Source organism: Heteronotia binoei, chromosome 7, assembly GCF_032191835.1.
Source record: "Heteronotia binoei isolate CCM8104 ecotype False Entrance Well chromosome 7, APGP_CSIRO_Hbin_v1, whole genome shotgun sequence".
NCBI lineage: Eukaryota > Metazoa > Chordata > Lepidosauria > Squamata > Gekkonidae > Heteronotia > Heteronotia binoei.
The window spans coordinates 226,415-249,060 of NC_083229.1; the positions used below are offsets into that span (position 1 = coordinate 226,415).

Genomic DNA, 22,646 nt, shown 5'->3' on the forward strand with positions numbered 1-22,646 from the left:
AAGCAACGGTCAGAACGGAATATGGAGCAACTGATTGGTGTCAAGTCAGCAGATTCAATAACGAGTCAATGTAGATACAAAGAAGCTAGTTTATTGATACTGGTTACTTGCGGCCTTAGCCAGAGCTTGAAAAGACTGGAGACCGTATATTAGATACATTACATATAAGGAGCACTTCAAAGGGATTCCTACGGGCGGGGGGATCTTGCGAGGGGAACATTCACACATAGATTTTACCAATACATTCTCATGTTGATTAGAGGCCAGCAGCCTTGGTACTCTCAGGCTTCCTGTCTCCCCCGGGCCTGAGCTGAGAAGGTTCAGATAAGACTTTTCACACATCACCATTTCAAAGCAGGGACATTCTCTACGGTAGGGAGGGGGGAACAGGAGAGAGTTAGCTAGCAGCCTTTGGTTACACTTTGGTTCTACCCAGCATGCTCTTTGAGTGAACCATAGTTAAAGCCAGACTTGACAATTGGTTTAGAATAGGAAAAAGAGTTTGACAAGGATGTATATTGTCATCCTGTTTATTTAATTTATATGCAGAGTACATCATGCGAAATGCTGGCCTGGATGAAGCAGAAGCAGATTAAGATTGCTGGGAAAATATCAACAACCTCAGATATGCAGATAACACTACTCTAATGGCAGAAAGTGAGGAGGACCTAAATAACTTCTTGTTGAGGGTGAAAGAAGAGAGCACAAAAGTAGGCTTGAAACTCAACATCAAAAAAACTAAGATCATGGCATCTGGCCCCATCACACCTTGGCAAATAGAAGGAGAAGACATGGAAGCAGTGACAGACTTCACATTTCTGGGATCCAAGATCACTGCAGATGGTGACTGTAGCCAGGAAATTAAAAGACGTTTGCTCCTTGGGAGGACAGTTATGGCAAACCTGAGCAATATAATAAAAAGTAGAGACATCACCCTGCCAAAATTCTGTATAGTCAAAGCGATGGTATTTCCAGTGTATGGCTGTGAGAGCTGGACCATAAGGAAGGCCGAGCACAGAAGAATAGATGCTTCTGAGATGTGGTGCTGTTGAAGACTCTTGAGAGTCCCTTGGACTGCAAGAAGATCAAATCAGTCAGTGCTAAGGGAAATCAACCCAGACTGTTCCCTGGAAGGTCAGATGCTGAAGCTCAAATACTTTGGCCACCAAATGAGAAGGGAGCACTCACTGGAGAATATCCTGATGCTGGGAAAGACAGAAGGCAAAAGAAGAAGGAGACGGCAAATGAGATGGCTGGACAGCGTTACTGATGTACTTCAATTTCTATTTTTTCAATTGGATCATTAAAACTTTTCCCATATAATCAGTTAAGGGTGCTATTTTAATCTTCTGCAAATACGCTTCCATCTTTTCCTTCTTTACTTTAACACCTTTAAATAGTTTAGCATAATATTTTAAAAAATCTCTCTTTATTCCTTCTTGCTCTACCATCTCTCTTCCATCAGCCACGATTTTATTAATAATTTTACTTTCTCTCTTTTTCTTCAATTGCCAGGCCAAATATTTTCCAGGTTTATTCGCTCCCTCGAAAGATTTCTGTTTTAATTTCTTCAAATTCCATTCCAATTTTTTATTTAACAGATGTCTCATTTGTGTTTGCAATATTGTAATCTCCCTTATAATTTTCTTTTTCCCTGGCCTTTTCCTTAATTCACCTTCTTTTTTCTTAATTTCATTTTGAATGTCCAACATCTGTTTATCTTTTGCTCTCTTGTCTTTATTATTCAATGTTATTAGTAATCCTCTCATTACTGCCTTGTAGGTATCCCATACCATCTGAAATTCTATATCTTCTCTGTCATTTACTTGGAAGTACGCTTTGGTTTCATTTTCTAGAGATGTCACTATTTCTTTATTTTGTAGTAAATCTTCATTTAATCATCTTCTTGACTTTTTCGACAGTTTTGTAATCCACATTATTGGGTTATGATCAGCTCCTATTTTAGGTAATATCTCTATTTTCTTTGTTATAAGTCCCAAATCCTTAGTACCCCACAACATGTCAATTCTAGAGAAAGAGCTATGTGTAGCTGAAAAGAAGGTATAGTCCCGTACTTCAGGATTAAACTTCCTCCATATATCTTCCAAACTCTCCTCTTTAACTAATTCAAAAAAAGACTTCGGCAATTTCCCTTCTTTAAGCTCTGCAACATAATTGTACTATTGTGACCAGAACTGTACACATAGTATTCCAAATGAGGCCACACTATAGCATCTATAAGGGGCATCATAATACCGGCTGTTTAATTTTCAGTCCCTTTTCTAATAACCCCCAACATAGAGTTTGCCCTTTGTGCTGCTGCAGCATGTGGCATTAATACTGAGTTCACTGTGACCTCAAGATCTCCCCCCAGACACTGCATGTTCAGACCCCGTTCGCCTAAACTTGAAGTTGGGGTTTTTCATCACCTGACGCTGCTTGAACTTCATCCACTGCATTGTTTCTACTCCCTCAAATAATGGAGATCCTCCTTGAGCTCTTTACACTCATCTTACAAAAGAATATTCTCTCGGGGGTGGGGTGTGTGTGCTTCAAACCAAAGCATGTCATTAAATAGTCACATATAAAATTTACTAAGCAGCAGAAGCATTGATGAAATGTGTCTGGAGAGTTCACACTCTGACCATACACATTAATCATATCAGTAACAGAATCAGAACTTTTCACTCTCAAAATAATAAGGTGACCATTTAAATCTGTGCTTCCTGAAAACATGCTTGGTGTAGCAGCACCTTTATTTATTTATTTATTTATTTATTTATTTATTTAAGATTTATATCCCGCCCTTCCCACAAGTGGCTCAGGGCGGCTTCCAATAGTAGATCCAACAAAATTACAATAATTAAACATATAAAGGGATCCGTATTTAAACCAGATAAAACAGATAAAACAGATAAAACCTTAGTTATTAATACACATTAATAAATATAGGAGGATTAGACATATCTGTAACATAAACTTTACCAATCTAATCCTTACACAAGTAATTCTTACCTTTTACCATTGTGTGAATTTCTGCCGGGGGTGGGTGGGGAGCCATATCAGCTTTAAGATCTTTCAACTTGGGAATAAACTTTTTGCGCATATTGGAATTCCTCAGGCCGTTAACTTCCTGTGATATCACATTGAACATAACACTTGAAATTATATCTCCAGTCCACAACATTCATTTCCCCAGTCACAGAAAAATTACAAAGTACATGTGAGCACCTGAAGCTGCCTTCTATAGAATCAGACCCCCCCCCCCCCCAGTCCATCCAAGTCCGCCTTGTCTACGCAGTCTGGCAGCAGCTCTCTCTCCCCAGGGTCTCAGGCAGGCAGAGAAGGGTCTTTCCCATCACCTCCTGCCTGGTCCCCTTCTAACTGGAGATGCTGCAGGGGATTGAACCTGGGACCTTCTGCATGCTAAGCAGAGGCTCTGCCACTGAGCCACGGCCCCTCTCATATGGAGAATCTTATTATCTATAGATTATTTACCAAAAATGGCATAAAAGCTAGTAAGATGAGCCAAAAAAGGAGGATAAACATCTGTATAAAGTAACCACTAATTATGCAACAAAACTATTCCTATCTCAAAGCAAAAAAATTGTCTATCTAGAAGAATTCCATTTGCTTCCAGGTAAGGTGGCAGATGCTAGAGTTCTCTGCAGCACTGGCCATCCCCAGCCATGGGCTTGGAGGTGAGGCACCCCAAGGGCACGCCCAAGACAGCGTCTCTTCTTGGAAGCTTTGCTTGCTTCTCCCACCCTTCCTTTTCTTCCTTGCCTCGTGTGGCATAGAGGCCAGTCCTGACACAAGACGAACTATTTACCCTCCTTTGCCCACTAACTTGCCCACACTAGCATAACCATTGGGCTGTTTTCCCCTCTCATTGCTACTATCTGTCCCAGCCGTATGACTGAGATGTCACTACATCACTGGAAGTGTGAAATGTGTAAACCCCAGTTGATCTTCAACTCCTTCTCTTTTTAAGGGTGCCTTTAACCGGACTCCGCTGTATCGTGCTGCATTTGGGGGCCACTTGGCAGCAGTGGAAATTCTTCTCCAGCATGGGGCAGATCCCCGACTTTATGCTGATGATGGCAACACCCCAGAACAGGTACCCTGTGATTGTCTAAAGTGTTTCCTTTCCCCCATATTAGTTTTGGTCTTGTTCTAGGCTTTCTTTGGCAGGCCACCCTGCAGGTGGGGGTGGGGGTGCGCTGTGCTCAGTGGTGGAGTATCTGCTTGGCAAGCATAAAGTCCCAGGTTCAATTCCTGGCAACATCTCCAGTGAAAGGATCAGGTAGGAGGTGATTGGAAAGACCTCGGCCTGAGACCTTGGAGAGCCGCTGCCCATCTGAGTAGGCAGTTCTGGCCCTGATGGTCTGATTTTGTACAAGGCAGCTTCAAGTGCTCACCCAGCAAAAAACCTGCATAAAATAAAGCTCACCTGATAATAGGGGGATTTGGTGTCTCTGACCCCAAACTAGTAGAGGAAAATTATGGGAGGGAGGGAGGAGCATGTCCCTGCAGGAATTTCTGGACTGACAGCCAACTCAGGGTGCTGGGGATTTTCCAGCAAAGATATGTCACCTTCAGCTCTGGCCCTCCTCTGGTGTGTGTGTGTGGGGGGGGAGGGATTATGGAGGTACAGGCTCTTGGATCAGTGAGTACATAGCTGAGATCCCTTCACAGATCCTCTAAAATCGCCATGCATCTTATTTTATTTCTTAACATGGCCTCTGCCAAAGTTTGGGATAACAGATGGGAATTTATTTCTCTAATCTGGAAGGAGAAGGGGAAACACAGTGCAGACGCACATCCTCCACTCCAAAGACGCTGTGAGGCAATGCGAGCAAGCTCACTCCCATTCACAGGGGACAACAGTGTCTCCGTTAATTACATTCAGCATTCCTCAAACACTAACAGTGTCTGTGCAGGAGTCAGAAATGACACATTGATCAAAGAAACAAATGACTCATCACTTTTCTATGCAGACAGAGTTTCAGAAGGTGGTTGCGATGGTCTGCAGCAGTCAGATTTGAGTCCAGTCCATGAGCACCTTCGAGGCCATCAAGATTTTCAGGGTTGAAGCTTCTGAGAGTCAAAGCTCCCTTGGTCAGATAAATCTCATACCCTGCACTTGGAGTGCGCATACGGTTCAGCTGAATGGAATACAACCCTGAAAAGCAGCTGATTCAGCTGTATTCGGGCACAGCCGAATCAGATTCTCTGATATGATTTGGCTGTCGAATAAAGCAGTTCCATATAGCCCCCAAAATTCAGTGGCTATTGGGCTCCATTATATCCTATGGGGCATTGAAGTCAATGGCAAAATAGGCTATTATCAAGGGGGACTGGAGCAGAGGGGGTTTGAGGAAGAGGCCCCAAACTTGCAGGGCAGCTGCAGAACTCCCCAAGTTTCAAAAAGATTGGACCATGGGGTCTAGTTCTAGGGGCATCCAAAGAGTGTGTCCCCATTCTACTTGCTTTCCAGTGGCAGGGGGAAAAGCTGTCTATTTCCCCATTGTAGGGAAATTGACACTGGGGAGGAAGGGGTTTCAGGGAAAGGCCCCAAAATTGCAGGGCACCAGTCTTCAGAACTTTGAATTTCATGGCTTTAATGAAAATCCTCAAGAAGCCTCTACACCAGTGTTCCCTCTAAGCTGCACAATCTTGTGAGCAAAAATTCTACTTTGTGAGCTACTGGTATTAAAGTTGTGAGCTACTGGCGTTAAAGTTGTGAGCTACTGCATAAATTATTGTGCTCTGGGGTCATTTTTCCTGAGCTAAGACAAAGGTGTGTCGGAGGCTAAAAATCTGTGAGCTAGCTCACACTAACTTAGCTTAGAGGGAGCACAGCTCTACACTAGCACATGATATGAATGTCTGGTTAGCAACAATACTCCAATTTAAAGAAGGACTTTACCCAGTCCTTTTGAAAGTGCATCGGATTGGAAGCCTTAACAAGTTTCAACGAAGAGACATTTTAGTTTTGTTGGCTGATATAAGGCAAGCTAAACTGATCCTTAATAAAGCCAAAGAGTTAAGATAGCTCATGTTTCAAGATTCAAGTGTTCCTGGACCTGCCAACGGAGGTGCTTGCAATCTGGCAAAAACTGAAGCCAACAACATCTAAATTAAGGGAAGAAAACATCCTTTATCGATGGGTAACCCCTGAGAAAATAATGGTGGACAGAAATGGAATCATCTTGTATGCAACAGATGAAAACAGTGGGACTAAACTTCTAAGGGGTTTGGGCTAGAGATGCCAATGGATCCAGCCAAGAAGACAGCCAAAATAAAGCTTTCTTTACTGGATACCCCTGACAAGCAGCAATGACTGAAGAAATCAAGAAAGGGGATAAGACTGGGGATGGCAAACCAGATAACATGTATAAAAACAATGTGGAGAGAACTAACTAATCATGTGTAATATATCCTCGGGGGAGGGTGGCTAGGGAGGGGCCCTTTAAAAGGGATTGTGCTCCCATTTGGTGGCGTGTTAGCAGGAGTACACAGTATTGGTCATAGGAAGGACCACTTATGTTGTTTGGTTTATTTTGAACAACTGGTGTAAGTAGTATATATACTATTTCATCTTTTTTATTTTTTATTTAATTTTAATTTGATATTGTTTTATATTATTTTAACAACTCAGAATAACATTTGTTAGGATTGATTTTTATTAGTGAGAAAGTAACTGATGTTGAGTTACTTAGATAGGTGTTAGGATTAACAAGGTGGTTGTAACAGTTGAAAGAATTGTTTAGTTTATGCATTCAATTTGGTCTTGGAATGTGCGAGGCTTAAATAATCACATAAAAAAAAAGATAACCAGTCATATTTTAAAATCTAAACTCCAAATTCTGCTTCTTCAGGAAATGCACCACAAAAATGAGTATCTTGACTTCCAGGGTTGGATCATGGATAGTTAGGACACTTCTCTAAAGAGGAGTGGACCGGCCTTTGTTTTTGGGCAGAAAAGGTGATTTCAACGCCAACTGCCTACTTTTGTCAGATAGGGGAAAGGCCACTTTGGAAATTCTGAGGGGGTTTACTTTGGCTGAAGAGGAGTTCCAACGGGGCTTCTCTGAGGCTTTGAAGGATCCCCAGCGAAGGATTGCATTTCAGCGTTTACAGAGGTTTCTGTTGTCATTCAATTGACTTAAACCCATCATGATTCAAGCCTTAAGAACATAAGAGAAGCCATGTTGGATCAGGCCAATGGCCCATCCAGTCCAACACTCTGTGTCACACAGTGGCCAAAAAATTTATATATATATATATATTTATACACACACACATACACACACACATATATATATACACATTGTGGCTAATAGCCACTGATGGACCTCTGTTCCATATTTTTATCTAACCCCCTCTTGAAGCTGGCTATGCTTGTAGCTGCCACCACCTCCTGTGGCAGTGAATTCCACTTGTTAATCACCCTTTGGGTGAAGAAGTACCTCCTTTTATCCGTTCTAACCCGACTGCTCAGCAATTTCATTGAATGCCCACGGGTTCTTGTATTGTGAGAAAGGGAGAAAAGTACTTCTTTCTCTACCTTCTCCATCCCATGCATAATCTTGTAAACCTCTATCATGTCACCCCACAGTCGACGTTTCTCCAACCTAAAGAGCCCCAAGCGTTTTAACCTTTCTTCATAGGGAAAGTGTTCCAAACCTTTAATCATTCTAGTTGCACTTTTTGCAATGCTATAATATCCTTTTTGAGGTGCGGTGACCAGAATTGACAACAGTATTCCAAATGAGACCGCACCATCGATTTATACAGGGGCATTATGATACTGGCTGATTTGTTTTCAATTCCCTGCCTAATAATTCCCAGCATGGCGTTGACCTTTTTTATTGTAATCGCACACTGTCTTAACATTTTCAGTGACTTATCTACCATGACCCCAAGATCTCTCTCTTGGTCAGTGTCTGCCAGTTCACACCCCATCAACTTGTATTTGTAGCTGGGATTCTTGGCCCCAATGTGCATTACTTTGCACTTGGCCACATTGAACCTCATCTGCCACGTTGACGCCCACTCACCCAGCCTCAATAGATCCCTTTGGAGTTCCTCACAGTCCTCTCTGGTTCTCACCACCCTGAACAATTTAGTGTCATCTGCAAACTTGGCCACTTCACTGCTTACTCTCAACTCCAAATCATTTATGAACAAGTTAAAGAGCATGGGACCCAGTACCGAGCCCTGCGGCACTCCACTGCTTACCGTCCTCCACTGCGAAGACTGCCCATTTATACTCACTCTTTGCTTCTTATTAATTAGCCAGTTTTTGATCTGCAAGAGGGCCTGTCCTTTTACTCCATGACTCTCGAGCTTACTAAGGAGCCTTTGATGAGGAACTTTATCAAAAGCTTTCTGGAAGTCAAGGTAAACAATATCTATCGGGTCTCCTTTGTCCACATGTTTGTTCACCACCTCAAAGAAATGTAACAGATTAGTGAGGCAAGATCTTCCCTTACAGAACCCATGCTGAGTCTTCCTCTTCTTTGGACTATTTTAGTATCTATTCATTTATCTTCAGCAAGAATGGTGTTAAGGAGGATATATTTGATCCCGAGGTAAGAAGATCATTCTCTATCACTCCGGGACTAATATAAGCTATTTGGGAAATAAGGACTAAAATTTGGAACTAATTACAACTTTCTAAAGTTAAGAAGAAGGGAAGGGGGTAATTTTGGGACTATTAGGATCTAAGAAGACAAGTTAAAAGTAAAAAAACCCCTTATGTTTGGAATACCTGTGGTTTCTGCAAAATCCCCCATCGTCACTGAACTGGAAGACGTCACAGGAAGTGACAAAGAATCAACAGGAAGAATTACAAAATGCAACAGATTGTGAAGTTATTTCCAAAGTAAAATATCTGGGTGTGGAAATCACTATGAAAAATATAGATTTATATAAAAATAACTATGAGAAGCTTTGGCGTAAGATTGATGGAGATTTGCTAAAATGGAGTAAATTGAACTTGTCTTTGCTGGGCAGAATTTCTGCAATCAAAATGAATGTTCTACCAAGAATTATGTTTTTGTTTCAGACAATCCCAATTGTGAAGGATTACAAACAATTTAGTAAATGGCAAAGGAAGATTTCAGAATTTGTGTGGGCTGGGAAAAAACCAAGAATTAAAATGAAAATTTTGACTGATGCAAAAGAAAGGGGAGGTTTCCAATTGCCTGATTTAAAGTTGTACCACGATGCATTTTTTTTGGTGTGGATCAAAGAATGGATGACGCTATTAAATAGAAAATGACTGACACTAGAAGGTCATGGAAATATTTTTGGTTGGCATTCTTATATGTATTATGGGAAAAATAAGATGGACGGTTTTCTTTCACATCACTATATAAGAAGAAATTTGCTGAATATATGGCTAAAATATAAAAGATATGGGGATGAGAGAAAACCGCTTTGGATTGTGCCAATGGAAGTGATAAAATTATATTCAGATACCTCCGAAGTGAAGTGGTTATCATATAAACAATTGTTAAAGATGCATGATGGGAAGGTTGAATTAAAATCAGTAGAAGAATTGGAATATAAATACAATTGGTGTCAAATGCAACAAATTAAGAGTTTGGTGGAACAGGATATTAAAAACGAAGGCATAAGACAAGAACAAACAGAATTGAAAAGAATGTTCTTTGGTGATAATGATAAATTGATATAAAGAATTATAAAGTGTTATTGAAATGGTCTACGGAAGACAAAGTAGTTAAATCTCAAATGATTAAATGGGCAATTAATATAAATAAAGAAATACAAATGGAGTCATGGGAACACTTGTTGAAGAACTCTATGAAGATATCTACATGTTACAAGATTAAAAAGAACTGTTTTAAAATGTTACATAGATGGTATATGACGCCTAAGAAACTAGCAAAAATAAACAACCAGATGTCAGACAGATGTTGGAAGTGTAAAAAGCATGCTTTTACCACATGCGGTGGACGTGTGAAAAGGCAAGACAATACTGGCAAATGATACAGAAAGAAATGTCAGAAATTTTAGGTTACGATGTTAAGAGATCTCCAGATGTGTTTTTGTTGGGATTACAAATGGAAAGTTTTCTGAAATCAGACAGAACTATTGTGTGGTATCTACTTTCAGCTGCAAGGATACTGTATGCGCAGCTATGGAAGCAAGATAAAACACCGGAAAAATGGGACTGGATTTTAAAAGTTATGTCTTGGAGTGAAATGGACAAACTTACAAGAATTTTAAAAGACTATGGTTTGGAGAAGTTTAAAACTGAGTGGGAGAAATTTCAAATATACGTTGAAAAACATTGGAAAGTAAAGGGACATATAGTGATGTTTGAAAATAATTGAAGCTTTGTGGAATGGTGGACTATAGTAATAATTATAAAGAAATGTCTTTTTTCCCCCTTTTTTTTGGTTTTTGTTTTTATTGGACTATTAGTACCTTTTTTGATAAAGGTAAGAGGATAGAGTATAAGGGTTTTTTTCCTAAGAGATATTACCTTGTATTTTTAGCAATTTAAGTAAACACCGGCGGGTGTCAAAATAAGGGGGATGGAAGGGGTGAAAAGAGAGATGTATTGGTATTATTTTTGCTTTTTCCCCCTATAAATATTGTTACAATACATTGCAATAATAAAATTGGTTTGACACAAAAATGAGTATCTCATTATTGATCACCACCTGGTACACACAGCAGTATACTTCCATAGGGTCCTCTAAAGCCAGAGGCACAGCAGTTTTATTAATGAAAACCATGAAGTTTGAATTTAAGATTGAATTGAAAGACAAATGGGAGATTTAACTTTATCAAAGGGCGGTTGGATGGCAGACTAATGAGTATTGGTTCAGTGTATGTCTCCAACTCTAATCAACTTAAATTTGTACAGGAAATGTTGGAATAATTAAAAGCCTTTCAAGAGGGGGAAGGTACTAATTGTGGGAGATTTCAACTACATTTTTGATACCCGCTGGGACAAATTTAAATTAAAAAAACAAACTAGTCCTTCTGATAAGGTGATGAATTTACATTATTTTATTCAAAATAATGGCTTGCATATTTGGAGACAACAACACCCAGGAGAAAGAGATTACACATATTTCTCATCACACCACAATACATTCACCTGCATTGATTTTTTTATTGGCATTGACCCAATTAATTGTAACTACAGACATAGAAAGCAAAATTTGGTTAGACCATTCACGCACCTTACGTAAATTGCAAGGTGTAGAACATACTAGACCAGACACCAAATGGGTATTAAATACATCAATTTTATTGCAACAGGATGTAAGGGACAAAATTACTAAATATATCAAGCTCTATTTTAAAGGGGGGGAAATTCAAGACATCTTTGCCTGTAACACCTGAGATGCTATGAAAGCAGCACTTAGAGGTCAATTCATATCTATTGCTTCAGCCCTTAAAAGAAAACCCCCCAACAAATTAACATGTTGCAGGAAAAAAATCAAACACTTGGAGCAAATTCATAAAAGAACAGGAAGTAAAAAAATCTATACCAGACTTTTAGCAGAATGAAAAATCTTAGAACCTTTGATTGCAACAAAAATAAACAAAAGACTCCTCTATATTAAACAAGCATTCTTTGTTTATGCTTGTTTATGCTTCGCAACCCTGAAAACAATTAAATTACTAACATGAAAAGTCAAAGAAAAAAACGCAGCTAGAATGATACACTCCCTAAGGAATAGGGAAGAGAAACTTATTACAAATCACATTAATTAAACAGGAACTACAGGACTATTATTCAAATTTATACAAAGCCCAAAACATAACTAATACAGCAGTTATGGATTACTTCCACCACAACATTACCCAATTACTTACTAAAGAACATAAAGAGGATATGGACAGACCCATCATTCTGCAGGAAATAGAAGAAGCAATATCTCAATTAAAGAACAATACTGCTTCAGGCCCAGATGGCTTTTCTTTAGTTTTTAAAGGTTTTTAAATCAGAGTTATTGTAGAAGAAGACTGCAGATTTATACCCTGCCCTTCTCTCTGAATCAGAGACTCAGAGCGGCTTACAATCTCCTATATCTTCTCCCCCCACAACAGACACCCTGTGAGGTGGATGGGGCTGAGAGGGCTCTCACAGCAGCTGCCCTTTCAAGGACAACTCCTGTGATAGCTATGGCTAACCCAAGACCATTCCAGCAGCTGCAAGTGGAGGAGTGGGAAATCAAACCCGGTTCTCCCAGATAAGAGTCAGCACACTTAACCACTACACCAAACTGGCTCTTGTAACCATTTGAAATTTTATGTAGAGAAATCTTTCAGTTTGTACAGATTTCTAACTCTTGGACCCATTCAGAAATTGTTCTAATATCTCAACCTGATAAAGATCTACAACAAGCGTCTTCATTACACGAATCATAGCAAATCAGCTCAAAAATACTACCATGTTATATTCACAGTAATCAGACTGGGTTCCTACCTAATCATAATGTTGCAGACAATATTAGGAGGACCCTCAGTCTTATTACAGAGCCCCATGGCGCAAAGTGGTAAAGCTGCAGTACTGCAGTCGGAGCCCTCTGAGTTCGATTCCAGCGGAAGCTGGTTCAGGTATATGGCTCGAGGTTGACTCAGCCTTCCATCCTTCCGAGATGGGTAAAATGAGTACCCAGCTTGCTGGGGGGAAAGTGTAATGACCAGGGAAGGCAATGGCAAACAATCCCGTAAAAAGGTCTGCTGTGAAAAGGTTGTGAAAGCAGTGTCACCCCAGAGTCAGAAACGACTGGTGCTTGCACAGGGGACCTTTCCTTTCTTTTTCCAGTCTTATTGCACACTGTTAACAAACCAAAAGTAAAGCACTAGTTATGGCACTTGATGTGAATAAAGCCTTTGATAGTGTGAATATTACTTACTTTAGAACACTAATCAGCAAGGTGGAATTTGGAGTTAACTTTCAAAATGCAATCAATGCATTATACACCAACCCAATAGCAAAATTAAAAGTCAACAATATGACCACTGAACCTATTCCCCTACAAAGAGGCGCAAGACAGGGTTATCCCTTGTCTCCACTACTTTTTATCATGGCATTGGAACATTTAGCAACACTGATCAGGCAGATTGATAACATACATGTTCTAAATATTGGTAATAAAACTCATAAGATGGCCATGTGTGCAGATGATGTTATACGTTATATTGCAAACCCATGAACGTCTTTGCATTCTCTTTATCATGAGGTATCACACTTTAGTACTATCTCTGGACTTTCATTCAATAACCAAAAAATAATAGTACATCCAGTTAATATTCCACAACACGAATTGGAATCTTTAATCAGTCAATATAACTATCATCTTCCAGATAAACCATGGAGATATTTAGGGATATATATTCCCAACAATACTTTTAAATTGTTTTCGGCCAACTTTATAAAATTACAAAAAGGATATAGAAAAGACCCTAAACAAATATAATGCTAAAATGCAGACCTCGGCAGACAGAGTAAATATCTTAAAACAGTTTATTTTACCAAAATTTGTATTTTTGTTCCACACCTGACGTATCAAAATGACAAATAAAATGTTCAAAGTTTGGCAAGGAATGTTAAACAAATTTTTATGGGTCTTCAAAAAGCCCAGAATCAACATCAAGACATTAGCTAGACCTTCCTCGTGGGCGGGGGGGCGTGGATATACCAAACTTAAAATTATACTATGAGGAGATCAACATAGAAACTCTTATTAAGGCAGCAACAGCTCAATACTCTCCAGACTGGGCTGTAATAGAATTGCACCCAATTCACCCCAATATGTATATGATATTCTTTAAATTTGGACTTGATTAAAAAAAACAGAACATGGGAAACAACTTTTTAGATAATTCACTGCATTTATGGTGTCAAAGACATGAGAAATTAGCACCACAAATCCTCCTGTTTAACCAAAAATTTGGACCAGGCATAGAGACTGCAAACTTTCAGGCAGGGAAGAAAGCAGGTCTTCCATGCATCATTCATGTTGGGACGAGGGCTCCATAATAGACAAGACATCCTTAGAACAAGGATTAAAACAAAAGGTGCCCTAGTTCCAATATCTCCAAATTCAACACTGTTTAGAATCTAAAACATTGAAACCAGCTATGGAAAGAAAAACGACTCCCTTTGAAATGATCATACATAGACCGAAATCTGGTCTGCTCCTGGCAATACCTCTAATATCTTTGTGGTCAAATTTCAAACATTTAAAATTGTGGAGAGGTGGTATTTAACCCCCTCAACTCTATATATACTTACAGCATCTCAGACACCTAACTGCACAAAACAATGTGGACAAATTGCTACATATATGCATACTTGTTGGTTGTGGCCCCATATCCAGAAATATTGGGAATGCATTGTTGTGGACATTAATCAAATATTGAGTATAAACTTATCTTTGGATCCTGAAGTGATCTTGTTGGAAAATTGGTCACACTCTGGAATAAAACAGAAAAAGAGAAATTACTTCAATTTTGCTATCTGTTGCCAAAACACTTTTAACCTATAATTGGAAAAATTCCAGCTTACCATCATTTCACAGCTGGAGAAACAAAGATTTGGGAATACTTTATTTTTTAGTAAACTTGCATATTCAACTTCTAATGTTTCACCTTTATTGTATGAAAAGAAAGTTATTGAACAATGGTTTCCAGTAATTACATATTTAACAGAGCATGACATAATACCTACCAATCCTGTTTGTCCCGATTTGATTTATTTCTGAACTACTGTAACAAAATATGGTATTGGCTTATGTAGAGTTATTAATGTGGATGTAAACATGGAAATATCAATAAAGATCTTTGTTTAAAAAATGCACACAAAAAAGGTTGGGATGGGGGGCTTTCTGCAGGTACTGCAGCACAGAAGCAGTGCATTGAATGCACTGGTGCCAAGCAGCAGAGCCCTGTGCCAACCTTTTGCACACCCCGACCCTGCACGTCTCATTGCTCTCTGGAGTGCTCATCAATTGCCAATCTTGATACATTTGTTTCCTTCATTATACTTCCCCCTACAACATGGCTTGTTATTCCGTTTGGGCCATCAGTTTCATCAAAGAAGACTTCAGCATCCTGAGCTTCCCCCATTCTTTACAGGTGTCCTTCCCAAACAAGTAATCTCACTGACCTCCCAACAAGGTTTAAAACCTGTGGCTCCAATCCAAGCTGTTTTGAGAAGTAACTTATTTAAGAACATAAGAACATAAGAGAAGCCATGTTAGATCAGGCCAATGGCCCATCCAGTCCAACATTCTGTGTCACACAGCGGCCAAATATATATATATATATATATATATATATACACACACACACACACACTGTAGCTAATAGCCACTGATGGACCTCTGCTCCATATTTTTATCTAACCCCTTCTTGAAGGTGGCTATGCTTGTGGACGCCACCACCTCCTGTGGCAGTGAATTCCACATGTTAATCACCCTTTGGGTGAAGATTTCTTCCTTTGTCGTCACACGTTCGGAGTGTAAAGCTAGCCCTGAGAAGCCTGGCTTTTTGTGCCAGCCATTGCTTCCCATCTGGATACTGGGCTCCAGCAACTGGCTGCAGACTCCCACGTGGAAATGTGTAGCGGGGGGAATATGTACATAAGTCTGCACCATCCCTCCTTCCCAATGCAGAGGCCTGTGAAGAGGGTGCTCTCAGCGCCTCCACCTCACCCTCTGCCACACTGCTCTTACAGGATCACAGAGTTGGACCATCTAATCCAACCCCCTGCTCCATCCAGGATCAAACCAAAGCATCTCTGGGGGAGCTCACCACCTTCCTAGGCAGCTGGTTCCACTTCTGGACTACTCTGGCTGTAAAAATGTTTTCCCTAATTTTCAGCTGGTACCTTTCTGCTTGCAGTTTGGGCCCATTGCTTTGGGTCCTTTCCTTGGCCGCCAAGTGGAACAGCTCCTTGCCCTCCAAATGACAGGCCTTCAAATATTTAAAGAGAGCAATCCATCTCCTCTTCTCCAGACTGAACATTCCCAGGGCCCTCAGCCTCTCTAGGATTCTTCCTCCAGGCCCTTGATCATCCTTGTTGCTCTCTTCTGCACCCACTCAATTTTGTCCACATCTTTTTTGAACTGAGGCTTCCAGAACTGCACACAGGATTCCACGAGTGGCCTGACCAAGGCAGTATACAGCAGAGCTATGACCTCCTGTGATTTTGATGTGATAGCCCTTTTGATACAACCCAGGATTGAATTTGCCTTTTTGCCATGGCATCACATCGACTGCTCATATTTCGTTTACAGTGCACTAGTACTCCAAGATCTCTTTCGCGCACACTACTTCCCAAAAGTGCATTCCCCATCCAGTATTTGTGCTTCACATTTTTGTGGCCCAGATATAAGACTTTGCATTTATCTTTGTTGAATTGCATCCTGTTCACAACTGCCCACCTCCAGATTATTCAGATCTTGTTGAATTTTAACTTTATCTTCCTGGGTGTTTGTGACTCCTCCCAATTTGGTATAACCAGCAAATTTTATGAGCAACCCTTCCACCCCTTCATCCAGATCATTGATAACAATATTGAAAAGAACCGGGCCCAAAACTGAGCCCCGTGGCACCCCATCTTTCTCCAATCCGATGAAACTCCATTGACAACCATTCTTTGGGTACGGCCCTCTAATCATTTCCCTATCCACTGAACTGTCCTATAGTCCAGTCCACAGTCTTCCAGTTTGCCCATCAGCCATCTTCACTCACCAGGACAGGCTCAATAGATTTTTCTCCCTCCTTCCCCTGCCCCCAATTTCTCTCTAGATCAGGGGTGTCGAACTCAATTATTAAGAGGGCCGGATCTGAACTAAAGAGGACTCTGTTGGGCTGGGCCATGTGTGTCATAAAATGTAATGCCAGGTACCAAAGATATAAACTTTATAAAGGACACAAACACAATTAAATGTATTATTTTTAGTTAAAACACAAACATGCTTAAAACATTAACAATAATTAACAATTATTGTTAATGTTTTAATTATTGTTAGCAAACATTTTGCAATATTTTGTTGCTTTAACAGTCTTTGATGACTGACACCTAAAAAGCTGCGTTCAACTTTCAGAGCCCTCCAGAAAACCATGTTGGAGTAGGCTGTCCAAGTGTGTATCTGTAAGCTGCTTCTCACGCCAGCCAGCCATAATTAAGGGGACAGCAGATATAATGCAGCTTCACTACAACATAAACATTGCTTTATTAAGAGAGTTATTTTTTGGCTTTCTCACCATGTGTAAACCTCCCGAATTACAATCAGGCAGTGTCCCAGGAAAGCACCCATAACATTCTAGCCAAGCATGATTAAGGGAGCCATATAAATGCAGCTTGACTACAATATAACAGCCATAAAGGGACCCACCCCAATTGCCTCTGAGCATTTGTAAACACAGCAGCACAGAGGCAGACTCCAGCCCCAAAGGGCAGAGCAGAGAGAAAGCAATTGATCAGAGTCAATCACACCTCCCATGTTTGTAAAGTCAGCAGCACATGAGGCAGTGTGAAAGGCAGAGCAGAAGCAACAATCAGAGCCAATCATGGCACAGAAAGCAGCATGCAGGGCAGAGCAGAGGCAGCTGATCAGAGCCCTTCGCACTGAGCCTCTTCCAGGGTTTGCAAACAGGGTGCACAAGGCAGTCACCTGCGGCTGCGGGAAGGACAGCCCAAAGGAAGCGGCTGATCCCAGTAGCTAGATTTCGAAAAGGCAAGCAGGGTCATCTGGAACTGCCCATTGCATTGCGGACCCCAACAGCCAGGCAGTACGTAACGAATGGGGTGGGAGGGGGACGCTCTACCAGCGGGCTGCATTAAAGACTTGGGTAGCCCTGATCCAGCCCATGGGCCAGGTAGACACCCCTGCTCTAGATTACTAACTTAACAGGGATATTGGTTTCTTATCTCATCACATATGCTAAATTCATTCCAAGAAGCACTATGCATCCACTGTAAGGACTATACATCCTTCATATTTTTATGCATCCCTCTCTCTCTCTTTCTGTCTGTTTTCTCTTTCCTATAATCCTCCATAAGGACTATACATCCTATGTATTTTCATGCATTCCTATCTCTCTTTTGAATAATGGAATATTGTTTGTAATAGAATGCAGTATATAGGTATAATTTTTTTTCAGACACAAGACATCTAAGAATAACACAATGGTATGATATTTCAATATCACAGTAATACAAGTCTATGCCCCAACCACTGATGCAGAAGAGGCTGAAGTGGACCAGTTCTATGAAGATCTACAACACCTTCTAGAATTAACATCAAAAAAAGATGTCCTCCTCATAATAGGGGACTGGAATGCCAAAGTAGGGAGTCAAAAGGTGACCGGAACAACTGACAAGTTTGGCCTTGGAGAACAAAATGAAGCCAGACAAAGGCTAATAGAGTTTTGTCAAGAGAACAAACTGGTCATAGGAAACACCCTCTTCCAACAACCTAAAAGGCGACTGTACACGTGGACATCACCTGATGAGCAACACAGAAATCAGATTGATTATATACTCTGCAGTCAAAGATGGAGAAGCTCCTTACAGTCAGCAAAAACAAGACCTGGAGCTAACTGCGGCTCAGATCATGAGCTACTCATCACAAAATTCAGGCTTTAAACTGAAGAAAACTGGGGAAGCCATTAGGCCATTCAGGTTTGACCTTGATCACATCCCTTATGAATATACAGAGGAGGTGAAGAATAGGTTTAAGGAACTAGAGTTGATAGACAGAGTGCCTGAAGAACTATGGATGGAGGTTCATGACATTGTACAGAAGGCAGCAATCAGCACCATTCCAAAGAAAAAGAAATGCAGGAAAGCAAAGTGGCTGATGAGGCTTTACAAATAGCTCAGGAAAGAAAGAAAGTGAAAGGCAAAGGTGAAAAGGAAAGATTCACCCAACTGAATGCGGATTTCCAGAGAACGGCAAGGAGAGATAAGGAGGTCTTCCTGAAGAAACAATGCAAAGCAATACTGGAAAATAACAGAATGGGAAGGACAAGAGATCTCTTCAAGAAAATTGGAGAAATCAAGGGAATGTTTCATGCAAAGATGGCCATGATAAAGGACAAAAAAGGTAGGGACCTAACAGAAGCAGAAGAGATCAGGAAGAGGTGGCAAGAATACACTGAAGAATTATACAAGAAGGATCTCAATGTCCCGGATAACCATGACAGTGAAATTGATGACGTTGAGCCAGACATCCTGGAGAGTGAAGTCAAATGGGCTTTAGAAAGCATTACTAACAACAAACTAGAGATCAAATTGCCAACATTCGATAGATTATGGAGAAAGCACGGGAGTATCAGAAAAACATATATTTTTGCTTCATTGACTGTGCTAAAGCCTTTGATTGTGTGGATCACAACAATCTGTGGCAAGTCCTTAAGAGATGGGAGTACCAGACCACCTCACAGGTCTCCTGAGAAACCTGTATAAGGGTCAAGAAGCAACTGTCAGAACGGGATATGGAACAACTGATTGGTTTAGAATAGGAAAAGGAGTTTGACAAGGATGTATATTGTCACTCTGCTTATTTAATTTATATGCAGAGTACATCATGTGGAATGCTGGCCTGGAAGAAGCACAAGGTGGAATTAAGATTGCCGGAAAAGCATCAACAACCTCAGATATGCAGATGACACTCCTCTAATGGCAGAAAATGAGGAAGACCTAAAGAACCTCTTGTTGATGTGAAAGAGGAGAGCACAAAAGTAGACTTGAAAGTCAACATCAAAAAAAATAAGATCATGGCATCTGGCCCCATCAAACCTTGGCAAAAGATGAGATGGCTGGACAGTGGTACTGATGTAACAAACACAAATTTGAGCAGACTTTGGAGGATGGTGGAAGACAGGAGGGCCTGGCGTGACTTTGTCCATGGGGTCGCAAAGAGTTGGACTCGACTGTGTGACTGAACAACAACAAATGGTATTTAGAATAACATATAGGGATTGTTACCTTCACATTTTAGGGGAGGCAGATGGCCACCATAAAGTTAACTTCCCCACAATTAGAAAAGATTCTCTTGCACACTTATTTCCTAATTTGACATTTTTATTGTGTCAACTGTTGTTTCCTCTTAATTTATTTTATTTATTTATTTATTTAGAATTTATATCCCGCCCTTCCCACGAGTGGCTCAGGGCGGCTTCCAATAATAGATCCGACATAAAAATTAAACAATATTTAAACATGTAAAGGATTAAACATTTAAAACAGATAAAACCTTAAAGATTAATAAATATTCCAAATATATATAAAAGAGATCTGGCAAGTGCATTAAATTCTCAAGCTAGGTATAGGCTAGCCGGAAGAGGGTCGTCTTACAGGCCCTGCGGAACTGGACAAGGTCCCGCAGGGCCCTCACCTCTTCCGGCAGCTGATTCCACCATGTAGGGGCCATAACAGAGAAAGCCCTTTCTCTGGTGGATTTCAAGCGGGCTTCTTTCGGCCCAGGGACAGTAAGGAGATTTTGTGTTCCCAACCTCAGTACTCTCTGGGGAACATGAGGGGAAAGACGGTCCTTCAGGTAGACAGGTCCCAAGCCATATAGGGCTTTAAAGGTGATAACCAGCACCTTGTACCGGACTCGGTACATCACTGGAAGCCAGTGCAGGGTCCGAAGGCCTGGCTGAATGTGTCCCCACTTTGGGAGACCCAGTAACAGCCGGGCCGCGGCATTCTGCACCAGCTGCAATTTCCGAGTTCGGGACAGGGGCAGCCCCATGTAGAGGGCATTACAGTAGTCCAACCTCGAGGTGACCGCAGCATGGATCACTGTTGCTAGGTCGTCGCGCTCCAGGAAGGGGGCCAACTGCCTTGCCCGCCTAAGGTGAAAAAACGCGGACTTGGCAGCAGCTGCTATCTGAGCCTCCATCTTTAAGGAAGGCTCCACTAGCACCCCCAAGCTCCTGACCCTGTCCGCCGCTATCAGCGGCGCACCGTCAAAGGCTGGTAGGGGGATTCCCCTTCCCGGGCCGCGGCGACCCAGGCAAAGGACCTCTGTCTTCGCAGGGTTAAGCTTCAGCCCGCTCAGTCTGAGCCACTCAGCCACGGCATGTAATGCCCGATCTAGATTTTCCAGGGCGCAGGTCGGCTGGCCGTCCATCAGTAATTGGATCCATACAGCTGTTGACCCTCCACACTTGGCTTCTCGTCCCTACTTTGTCTCAAAATGTTATATGCTAATTTCCCCCCCCCCAACCCTGTCCATAAGTTTGAATGCTTTTCTCCCATTTCATTGTATGTGAAGAAGTGTGTTTGTACACATGAAAGCTTATTATACCCTGAATAAAACTTGATTGGTCTTCAAGGTGCCTAACTGGACTCTGACTTCATTCTGTTGCTTCAGACCAACAAGGCTGCTGCCCACCTGGACCAACATTTACTTAGGTTAGGATTTAGTAGAAGTTAGAGTTTTTTAAACATTTGTTTAGTGCAGGGGTGGGGAACCTTTTTTTCTGCCAAGGGCCATATGGATATTTATAACATCATTTGTGGGCCATAAAATATTATCAACTTAAAAAACAGTGCTCCTTCGAGGGAGAATGATTCAGGTCAGCAAAATTAATGCAAATAATTGTTTTTCTATTTGAAGTCATGTGGGAATAGCCTAATCTGGCACACACACACACACACACACACACACACGGCCCACCACCCTAGAAAAAGCCCAGCAGGAACTCAATAGCATATTAGACCACATTCCCTAATATTAGCATATTAGGCCACACCATCTGGGATAATCAAGTGCAAACTGAACTGTGACAGTAACGTTTCCAGGCCCTGCAGCAATTCTGACCGGCCAGCCAGGCCCCAGGGAGGCTGCCGCACAGTACATCTGGGCCCTTTGATCCCTGCCTGGGCCTGGAGAGGCTGTTGCACAGCGCGGCTGGGCCCCATGATCCTCGCTGGCCAGCCAGGCCCCAGAGAGGCTGCCACATGGCTCGGTTTGACCCAGCAATCTCCGAGGGCCACACCAAGTGAACTCGAGGGCCAGAGGTTCCCCACCTAGGGCTGCCAACCCTCCCGCCCTAGCGGGGGACCCCAGGTTTTTCAGCCTTTCCCCCCGCTCCCTAAAAAAACGGAAGCGGGAGAAGGGGAAGCTAGCCTGGCGTTGGCGCCGTCGCGCCCTCTTCGGTGCTGCTGCACTCCGCTGCACTCCGCTCGGGCGGCAGTCTCCCGCGGCGGCGGCGGCAGCAGCAGCAGGTGAGTGTCCCTGGCTGGCCTGGCATTGGCGCCGTCGCGCCCTCCTCGGTGCCGCTGCACTCCGCTCGGGCGGCAGTCTCCCGCGGCGGCGGCAGCAGCAGCAGGTGAGTGTCCCTGGCTGGCCTGGCTTGGCGCCGTCGCGCCCTCCTCGCTGCCGCTGCACTCTGCTGCACTCCGAATGGGTGGCAGTCTCCCGCGGCGGCGGCAGCAGCAGCAGGTGAGTGTCCCTGGCTGGCCTGGCGTTGGCGCCGTCGCGCCCTCCTCGCTGCCGCTGCACTCTGCTGCACTCCGCTCGGGCGGCAGTCTCCCGCGGCGGCGGCGGCAGCAGCAGCAGGTGAGTGTCCCTGGCTGGCCTGGCGTTGGCGCCGTCGCGCCCTTATCGGCGCCGCTC

General features: G+C 42.1%; 1 protein-coding gene across 1 annotated transcript in view; it reads left to right on the plus strand.

Moving 5' to 3' along the window:
- IQANK1 (IQ motif and ankyrin repeat containing 1) overlaps nt 1–22,646 on the plus strand; it is an 89,255-nt gene that overhangs the window by 46,780 nt on the left and 19,829 nt on the right. The window contains exon 6 of the mRNA XM_060243025.1: nt 3,995–4,120. Within this exon, the coding sequence (XP_060099008.1) occupies nt 3,995–4,120 (126 nt within the window). The remainder of the gene's footprint in view (nt 1–3,994; nt 4,121–22,646) is intronic.